Source organism: Daktulosphaira vitifoliae, unplaced genomic scaffold (genome assembly GCF_025091365.1).
Source record: "Daktulosphaira vitifoliae isolate Bord-2020 unplaced genomic scaffold, ASM2509136v1 Scaffold_33, whole genome shotgun sequence".
NCBI classification, from domain to species: Eukaryota; Metazoa; Arthropoda; class Insecta; order Hemiptera; family Phylloxeridae; genus Daktulosphaira; species Daktulosphaira vitifoliae.
In genome coordinates this window covers 19,470-30,198 of record NW_026099603.1, presented here as the reverse complement: position 1 = coordinate 30,198, position 10,729 = coordinate 19,470, and the positions used below count along the sequence as shown (strand labels likewise).

The 10,729-nt window shown below is 23.6% G+C and overlaps 1 protein-coding gene across 4 annotated transcripts; it reads right to left on the bottom strand.

Moving 5' to 3' along the window:
- Positions 1-10,729, bottom strand: LOC126908898 (rRNA N6-adenosine-methyltransferase ZCCHC4-like). Of its 4 annotated transcripts, none has more exons than XM_050691222.1 (10): positions 10,484-10,726; positions 10,165-10,310; positions 9,592-9,772; positions 6,591-6,744; positions 4,557-4,754; positions 3,810-4,032; positions 1,599-1,712; positions 1,377-1,534; positions 1,103-1,225; positions 1-139 (listed from the first exon to the last, which is right to left on the bottom strand). In XM_050691222.1, the coding sequence occupies exons 2-10, from the start codon at positions 10,238-10,240 to the stop codon at positions 26-28; spliced, it is 1,341 nt and encodes a 446-aa protein (XP_050547179.1). In that variant the 5' UTR covers positions 10,241-10,310; positions 10,484-10,726; the 3' UTR covers positions 1-25. The 4 variants fall into 4 exon arrangements, with proteins under 4 accessions (XP_050547179.1, XP_050547180.1, XP_050547183.1 ...); XM_050691223.1 differs by having other exon boundaries at positions 10,600-10,724; XM_050691226.1 differs by lacking the exon at positions 4,557-4,754 and having other exon boundaries at positions 10,484-10,729.

The window sequence follows — 10,729 nt, the reverse complement described above, 5'->3', positions numbered from 1 at the left end:
ATNCTTAAAAGTTTAAATGTCACTGCTAAAATCTTTTTATTTCTTCATTATATATATTCTTTTTTATCATTGTTGACTTCAAATTTATTGAGGATTTATACTTCTTATTTTGGCCTTGTCTTTTATTTTTTGATGATGTCTAAAATAAAATAAAAATATATTAAACTTGTTTGCACATTTTAAATATTAAGTAGTTATATATTGTCTCTAAAAATTTTATGTTGATATATGCATTTTAAAAATAGATATGAGAATTTAAAATTAAACTTAAAATTTTAGAATTAGCCTTTTTTTATCAATTGTCATTTTAATAACAATAATAATGTCAGTGGGCAATAATGTACAGAAATATAAACCTACTAATATAGAATATTACAGTCTTATAAAATTCAGTATCAACTAATTGAAGATAAAAAACAAATTGAATATTCCTAAAAATAATTACAATTAAAAAAAATAATCATGTAATAGCCAATAATTATTATTTAACCTAAGCTTAGATTCATAAAAACTCTACATCAGAGCAAATTGAATTACAATGCATTAGCATATTATATGGAATATTTCATTATTTTGTTACTTAAAATTGAACTTAAAACATCCGATTCAGGCTTTTTTCAATTGTCATTTTATTAAATAATTTTACTAAAAACATCTAGTGCAGTTAATAAGTGAGGATTAAACATAGTAATTATTATTATGTTTTTCCTGACAATATTTTGCATTTTTTAATGCAAAGTAAAATTCTAATTTTATTTGTTGATTATTATTTTTTGTGGTATTAAATAAATTTTGCTAAAACAAAAGATGAATATGAAAATACTTTATAATTGATAAATTGAACAAAACATGTTACTAAAATAACAATAAGTAAAATTCTCATTTTTATTTTTCAGTTAATTACTGAACAATAGTAAAAAATACCCTTATAAATTACCCAGGTTTGTAAACCCTAGCAACTGTACTTTATTTTGATTCATAAGTATTAACATGTTTTTAATTTTTTATCTTTCATATTAAATTTATACTAAATATAAAACTATTTTATGTTCTAAATGAAACACATTCAATATTATTAATTATTGATAACTAAAATACTAACCTTTATTTGATCATTAATACATCTATGATCTGGTAAGCAACACTTCTTACATTTTTTACAATGTTTCCAAGTGCATTTAACACATTTTTTACATAAATTACAATGAATATATTTTCGTCCATTCTAAAAAAATAAAAGTGCTAGTATTTATTTAAAAATAATTTAAAATATTTGGAATATTAAAATAAGGATGCATTACAATTTTTATAATCTAATTTCACCTACTCTCTGAAATCATTTATAAAATGTTATAAATTCACTATGAGTAACTTACTTTAGACATACAACCACCACATTGATAGCAATGATTATTTTCCCCACTAACCCAGCGATTGCATTCTTCACAAAAATGATAATTTTCATCAGATGGTAAAGGTATTTTACTTTGATTAGCATTAGTAAACAGTCTTATTGGAGATCCTTTATTTCTTCCTTAAAATAACTTAAAATTAATTAACATCAAATATTTTTTTTTTTTATTATATTGAAATTATACCTGTATCATTAAATTTTTTATGATTACTATAGTCAACTTTATAATCTAACATACTCATTTCTGGTAAACAGCTCTTAACATATCGCTCCATGAAATATGGTAGTATTAAAAATTCTGAAAAATATTTACAGAATTATATATGTATATAATTATCAAAATTTAATGAACCAGCAAATTGTTTGATGTACATTTATATTGAATATGATTATAAAAATAATATTAACAATTTTTCCATTAATTTTTTTTAGTTATATTTCTCTTAGTTTATCAATTATAATGTATTTTCTGTTAATGTACATTTTTGATTGACTAAAATATATATTAATAAAAATTGGGTAAAATATTAATAAAAAAAAAAAATAACAAGTTTCAAATTTCATGATTGTATTTCTTTTTTGTAATTTCATATGTTTTGTCGTGAAAGACCCAAGTGTTACCATCTCAAAAATCGTACGTCTCATTCGTCACGTAATAAAAATCGAAATTTAGCTAGTTCAAATTTTAAAATTATCTTTCTCGACTTCAAAGAAACAAAAAAATTTAAATATGATTAATTTTTTATACTATGTCATTTAGATTGATATAATATTTATGAAAATCAGTGTAATCCCCTTATAATAAAATAAAATATAAAACCAAGAATTTTAACACAATAATAGCATATTTTTAAATACGGTAGCTATTTTCACTATGTATTCTCCTAATAAGACATTTTAAAATAAAATAAAATACAAAACCAAGAATTTGAATAGAAAAATAGCATATTTTCGAATACGGTAGCCATTTGCAAATAGAAGATAGGTCGTCGGGACAAATTTTTTTTTTATATTATAGTACATAAAATAAGCTTTAATTTTATAAATGTTTAAAGAACACAGTATTTCCGGAACACTTTCAAAATTAATTTGAAAAAGTTCTATTTTTTATAAATATTTCAAGTTTTGAACGCTCCCTATATATGGGGAAATTGTCCAATTTTAATAAAAAGTGTGTCAAATAAAAGATGTACTTATAATGTATTTAGAAACAAAAATTTGTGCTCATAATTACATTTTTCGAAAAGTTATAGCATTTTTAAGTTGAAAATTTAAAATCCCCTTTGTGAGCAGAATAAGTGTTACATTTTCAAAAAAAATGATATCAAACAAAAGGAAATTACCTAAGGTTTCAATATAAAAAAATATTATTTTGATTTGTTAATATTTGTAAAAGTTATGGCAGTTTTAAGTACACAAAACATCCTTATAGAAGGTGATTTTTAGGGCAAATATTACATTTTTTTTTAAATTTCGACAGCAATTTGCACATAGTAGGTAAAATCGAAAATTCTAACACAAAAATAGCGTTTTATTAACCATGGCAGCCGTTTACGTGCAGAAGATAATGTGTCGGGACAAATTTTTTTTTTCATTTTATAGTACATAAAATAAGCTTTAATTTGATATATGTTTAAAGGACGCAGTATTTCCGGAACATTTTCAAAATTTAAGTTGAAAAAGTTAGTTTTTGTAAAAAATTTGCTATTTTAAATCCCCCAATGAGCGGGTTAAGTGTTAGAATTTCAAAAAAATGATATCAAATGAAAGGTAAATATCTAAGGTTTTAGTATAAAAAAAAATTATGTTGATTTATTTATTTTTGAAAAAGTTATGGAAGTTTTAAGAAAAAAAAGTGAAAAAAATGTTAAAATTTACCGATTTTTAAATTTGTAATTTTTTTGGATATTTCTTCCATTTGCTAGGAACGATAGAAATTTTTTCAATTTTTAAGGGTAATGTCTTCAATTAGATACGATTTGTGATCTTATGACGTATTGTTAAAAGAAATCGGTCCAGTGAGAGCTGAGAAAAAGTGGCAACAGACATAAAAAAAATTGGGGAAATTTCACCATATATGTGAAACGAGGGAAAATTTTTTAATATTTAAAGGTAATGTCTTCGACTTGATACAATTTGTGATCTTTTGTTCAGAAAAATCGGTTTAGTATGTGCTGAGATTGAACTTTTACAGACACAATAAAAACAATTTTAAAATTAAAAAATAAAAAAACACATCATGGTAAAATTAATACCTTCTCAGCTTCGCATCGAAGCTAAAATAGTGTTACACCATAATTTCAAATTGTAAAACAAATATACTTATTTACTAAATATATTTCATAAAAAATACTACAATCTAGAAGATATCTATCAAATAATAAAAATTCATTACTTGTCAAAAAGTTTTTATTATGTTTTAATCTAATGTCATCAAATTTTTTCATAGTATAGGCTATTGGTTCCAGCCTACCGCCAAATGGGGGATCAATTAGGACAGCCATAGAATCTTCCTTACTCAATAAATCCACTAAAATTTCTTTAGTATCACATTCTTCAAGTATGTAACAATTAAATAAATTAAACCATCGAAAGTCGTTACACTGGTAAAACTGCAACTTTATTTAAAATATTATTTTATTTTTTGTTTGATAATTGCTCTATCGGTAATTGAACAATCAAAATTTCAGGCACTAATAAAATTCCATGACATTTTGGAGTTTTCCTAAATAAAAAAAATTTCCCCGTTTTCCAAATTTGTGGTAACTTTACTTATTTATTTTATTATTATTTACTTATTTATTTAATTTATTCTATAAAATGGCTATTTTTATTTTGCATACTCTAAAAAGGTCTATATCTGTAAAATATATGTTAAAACTGTAAACTATAAGTCTAACAATTATTTATAGAAGAGAGTAATATAAAATATTGATTTGATAAAGAGTTATTAGATTTATCATATCTTCATTTTATCATGTCATAACTTAATTTAAATGTCATTCAGAATATACAATACAAAAAATTCAAAATATACCTATGCTCATTTATATGTAATTTAATTCCTTTTTAGATTTTATATTATTTTATAGACAAATAAAAATTAAAACACTGAAAAATAAATGTTTGTTAAAGAACTTACATATCTATGATCTATATCCAACAAAATGCTTTTAAGAACTGGAACTTTACAAACAATTTGTTCATGTATCGTAGGAGCTCCTATACATACCACATATTTTATATTGAGAGATTTGAACATATTTAAAAATGCATTTATAGTCGAATCAGTAAAAAAATATTGCGACTCTCTTTTAGACTCTTGAAATGGCCTCAACAACTAAAATAAAGTTCCTCAATTATTTTTATTGTTTATAAATTAAGATATGATGTTGTCCCTGTGGATAGGGAATAAGAATACTTCCACGGCCCCTCTGCCAGTCGTAAGAGTCGACTAATAAGGTTGCATCAGGTTGACAGTCGGCATAAAATTTTTGTGAAATAATATGAGGTGTCCTGAACAAAACTTAGGCGAATTGTCCCATCTCGGATGTATGCGAGGACAACAGGTGAGACGGAATAAAGTAGTTAAAAACGTAAAAAGCCTAAGGAATAAAGTGTTTTATACCAGCCGGACAACTTTTGCATTAGCTGTTTCACCAGTCATATGTACAGGTCTACCCAATGCTTGTAGTGTCAACGGTGTAGGGATATCACCACTTAACCCTAAGCTGGACTTGCGTATAAGGGAGAAAAATAGATACAAAGTAAGAATAAGTACTTGGAATGTTGGAACATTAACTGGTAGAAGTAAAAAATTAGTAGAAATATTGAAAAGGAGAAAAGTTAACATTTGTTGTGTGCAGGAAACTAACTTTAAGTGGAAAGGAGAGAAATCGAGGGAAATAGTTGAGTTTTACACTCAGGTAAGATAGTACAAAGAATGGGGTAGGAATAATAATGGACGAGAAGATAAAAAGTAAAGTAATAGAAGTAGCTAAGAAAAGTGACAGAATTATAGTCATAAAATTGATATTCGAGGAAAAAGTGCTGAATGTAATAAATATCTATAAAACACAAGTAGGATGTGATGAAATAGACAAAGAAATGTTTTCTAGAAAGATAGATGAGGTGATGCAAGGGGTACCTGGCAATGAGGATATGTTGATAAGTGGAGATATAAATAGACATGTAGGTAATGAGAAAAGAGGATATAAAAGAATACATGGAGGATATGATTTTAGTAAGAAGAATAAGGTTGGAGAAAGAATCTTGTATTTTGCAGTATCGTATGATCTTGCTGTAGTTAATACTTATTTTAGAATAAGTATTAATGAGAAAAGGAGTCCCGAAAAGGTACATTAATATAATAGGTGAAATGAGGACATCAGTGACAATAGGCATGGACGTGATTAGAGTGGTTGAAAATTTTAAGTATTTAGGATCAGTTGTGGAAAAGGAGGTGGTATTAACGAGGATGTAAGACACAGGATTAAGTGCGTTGAAGTGGAGAGAAACAATAAAAGAATTCCAATGAGGCTGAAAAGTAAATTCGACAAGACTGTAGTGAGGCCAGCTATGATGTATGGTTCAGAGTATTGGGCGGTTGATACGAAAATAGAACAGAGAATGAATGTAGCAGAAATGAGAATACTTAGATGGATGAGTGGAGTGACTAAAGAAGATAGCATAAGGAACAAGCATATAAGAGGGAGTACAGATGGAAAGGCCAGGAAGAAGAAAAAGAAATTAAGATATGATGTGATAACTTAAATGTTTTACTTCAATTTAAAATTTAATGTTGAGAATTCTTGCGACAACTATCTTTTACTGAAAATAGTACTTTTAAAAAGATATAAAAATTCTAAAAATGTCTGTTAAAATCATACATTTGTGTAGTTCATATTAATATCTTTTGATAATAGTTTCCAAATTTGAAGTATTGAAAAAATATGTTTTAGTCGTCAATTTTAATAAAATGGTCTAAGACAAAAAAAAATGTCTATAATATTTTTCTAATACTTACAGTTCAAAATTGACTACATTGTAATGAAATTAATTTTTTTTAATTGCATTAAATAAATCACTAAAAAGAACTGTTTTAATATATTTTAGGAGTAAAAACTTATTTATAAATAATTTACTTATTCCTAAGGCTTATATCAAAAATATATACCTGAGATGGGCGAGACAACTTAAAATCATCAATGTTTTCCTGTAAAAAATCTTCATGTTCCAAATGCAAATGTTTTTCTGATTTAGGCAAAAGTTCATTACATTTATGGCAATAAATACGATTCTCTTGATTCAAACTTTTAACAAATTTTAACCTATAATTATGACCCAATGAAATACATAAAAATAATAATTATTTGGTGGTTATAATTTTACAATTGGAATAAAATTTATACTATTTCTAGTTATAGAAATGTATAATGCAAAAAAAATTATAATAATTATACTATATACTATAATTAAATAATTTCATATAATTTTAAGGAAGGTATTTCAATTTTTTATTGAAAATAATATTTTACATTTTAGCTTTGATGTGAAGCTCAGAAGATATTAATTTTACTATGATGTGTTTTTTTATTTTTTAATTTTTTAATTTTAAAATTGTTTTTATTGTGTCTGTAAATGTTCAATCTCAGCACATACTGAACTGATCGATTTTTGTGAACAAAAGATCATAAATTGTATCAAGTAGAAGACATTACCTTTAAATATTGAAAAATTTTCCCTCGTTTCCTATATATGGTGAAAATTCCCCAAATGATTACGATTTTTAAAATCTGTAAATTTCAATATTTTTCTTCCTTTTTTTCTAAAAATTTCCATAATTTATTGCAAAATTAACGAATCAAAATAATTTTATAGTAAAACCTTAGGTATTTCCTTTTTAATTGATATAATATTTTTGAAAATCTTACCCAATACCTACTTACAGGGTCTCCCCCCGTGGATAAATAAATTACAAATTTAAAAATTGGTAATTTTTGACATTTTTAAAATTATTTTTACTTAAAACTGCCATAACTATTTGAAAAATAGACGAATAGAAACAATTTTTTTAAATTAATATATTAAGTATTTACCTATAATTTAATATATATTTCTTTAAATCTAACCTTTCACACAGACCAGATGGGAGATTCAAAATAGTAACTTTTTCAACTTAACTTTAGAAAATGTTCCAGAAATACTGCGTCCTTAAAATATATGTTTAATTAAAATCTATGTTACGTACTATAAATAAAAAAAAAAGTTAAATCAACATTTTTATTTTGTGTTCAAATTATATATATATATATTTTTTTTTAATACCTTATAAGGGTTAGCCATAGTAATGAGTCTAACAATTTTTATAAAATTTACATGAATCTAACTTGCATTAATTATAAATTTATTCTTATTTTAATTATTTTACCTACACAAAGTTCAGAAAAGCTGCTTTGAATTTATGAACTAGCTGAAATTGTCCTTTCTAACTATCATTTCATGTAATGTACAATGATTGTGTCAAAATAATACAGTTTTATACACTTATGGTACAAAGTTTAAATCCCGCCCATCAAAATAACTTGTTTTTGCANATATATATATATATATATATATATATATATTATTAACACATACGCGTTATTATTTTTCTAGCGCTACGCGTCTAGACACACACCCCGCCGTTCACCAGACGACATAAATTCCTATTCCTGTATAATTTTATTTTTAATTCTTCGTACCCGTACACGCGCGCGTGTCTCATATCATCATAATAATATCAATATTTATATATATATATATATATATATATAATATATAATTACTATTAACTGTAAATTTACGAGGAAAACTTAAAATTTCATTAAAATCACTATTATTTTTTTGTAATTTTATTGTAATAAATCATTTAAATTGAATTCTTAGTAATCATTTCTATGCATCTACTCTTGATGTTTAAATAATTATTTATATTGATATATTTCAAATAATACATTCTGCTATATTTTTAATTAAAATATATTTATTGATTATTCATACTTAACCTAATAATCAAACATAAATTTTTTATTGCCTTAAGTTACACCTGAAAACAATTTTTCTTCTCTTCAAAAATAAAATTTAAACTTTTACAAAATAAAACATCAATCAATATCATCTTCATCACTATCAACTAATAAAATTAACAATAAAACTAATACAAATTTTGTATCAATAAATATCATTTTTCGTTTTATCTCAATTCTATATTTCATAATATATTTTAATACAAAAAATATTTACAAGATTATCAAAACTGTTTTTAATATAATATCAAATAATATATATATTTGTAATAAAGTAACCAAAATTTAAATAGTTTTTTTTATAAAAAATGTTTTTTGATTTTTACGATATTTTAAAAATAATTGATATTGTAGAAAAAATGAAAAAAGTCAATGATATTGATATTGTTGACAATTCCTATTAATAAGTATTAATAAATATATAGTTGATTTTAGTAATATTTTATTTTAATGATTACATCTTTATCATTAAGTCATACCTAAGTATCATTTTACTTTACTCCTTAAAGTTACTTCAATATATGTTATTCGTAAAGTATGTGAAGTTAATTTCATAATAAAAGCAGAATGAAAAATTATTGCCAATAAAATGAATAAAAAATTTAATTTTCACTTTATGGTATAACTTTTTATCATAATTATTCATGAAATGTATTATTCAACAATAACTTTGTAACAGTATAAATGAAAATCATTTAAGAAAATATATTTTATATCTAAAAACTATGAATTGTGGATAAGAATTAAAATATATTGTAGCTTGACCATAAAATTAAATCAACATTCGATTTTAGTTTTATAAATCTGAGGAACTCAGATGAAATGGGCTTAAGTTCAAAAGTATCATATCATAGCTCTTTATACCATAAAAAAAGAGTAATTCTTTTTAAATATTATAATGTATTTAATCTCATTTACATAATTTTTGTACTTAAGCCTTTTAACCCAAGCACAATAGAAATATTTGTTAATTTCTACAACACAAACAGTATTTTTATTTTTGAAATTCATGAAGATTAAGATACTCTTAATTAGTCTTATTTTATTAGATTTATGTACAAACTAATATAAAATTTTAATACCTTATTAAATAAAGTAATTGTATAGTACCTTGATTGCAGTTTAAATCTTATCATTTTTGAAATAATTGGATCTCTTTCAAATTGTTGGACATATTTCTCACCACTCTGATTTTCCCATAAGAAAAATGAACATTTTTTTTTATCTCTATATGCAGCACATGAGTAAAACTTTTTACCATCTAAGCCACGAGAAAAAAGTATTGTAGGTCCTGAAATGGAATTAATTTTTTTTTATTTATAAATATAATATGTTTTTTTCTAATATTCCTTAATTATAATAATGGATTAAAAAACCATATCAATTCAAAATACTTTGATATGAAGCTGAGAAAATATTAATTTTACATTAACGTATTTTTTTTATTTGTAAACACAAATGCTTAGTACCTAGTAGGCCGATTTTCTGAAATGATACATTAAAATTACAATAGATGCGAAAATTTGAAAAAATAAAATTTAAAAACCTATAAAATAAAGTTAATTTTTTCACACTAATATACCGTTAATCAAATTATAAATTGTGCTTAAATTTTAAGATAATTAATTTTCTACACTTCAAATTAAAAACTAGCTTACCATAGAAAATAAGTTGAATAATTACCATGTGAGCAATGTGGATGTTGCTCTAATGTATCCATGTGTACAGATATATTTTTATTTTTTTCTAATTCAACCATTTCACGAAATAGATTCAACCAAATGTTTTTCAATGAATATTTTTATAAATTCAATTTTTAATATAATTTTCTGAAAATTATAGAATATTTATTTTAACCTATGTTTGTGAATTTGTTTTTTGCCAAATTAGAATGTTTACATAATTCATGAATAAATTACTTAATATTTGATAAAGTAACAAATTTTAATAAGTAAAAAGGTTTGAAAAAAAAAATATTACAAATTATTTCACATTAATTTACCAGTCATTAAAGAAAATAATAGTGATTAGCATGATCGCATTCTTTCATTGTGATAATAATCCATGGGCGCAACCAAGGCAAAAATGCTGAAGTACTGAAATTAAATTGTCACAAACCTTTAATAATAATAAACTATTATGTTTATAATTTTCTGGTTCTCCTTATTATGATATTTTTTATTAAAAACATGTGAAATTAATATAAGCGTGTTAAAAGATGTTTTAAACTGTATAAAAAAATGTTTAT

Excerpts from the sequence above, each read along its gene's own strand:
- LOC126908898 (XM_050691222.1), bottom strand. The coding sequence starts at position 10,240 with ATGGTTGAATTAGAAAAAAATAAAAATATATCTGTACACATGGATACA. Across the intron at positions 6,745-9,591 it reads AGATTTAAACTGCAATCAAG|GTTAAAATTTGTTAAAAGTT; the intron begins GTACTATACAAT and ends TCATAATTATAG. Across the intron at positions 1,713-3,809 it reads TAATAAAAACTTTTTGACAA|AATTTTTAATACTACCATAT; the intron begins GTAATGAATTTT and ends AATATTTTTCAG.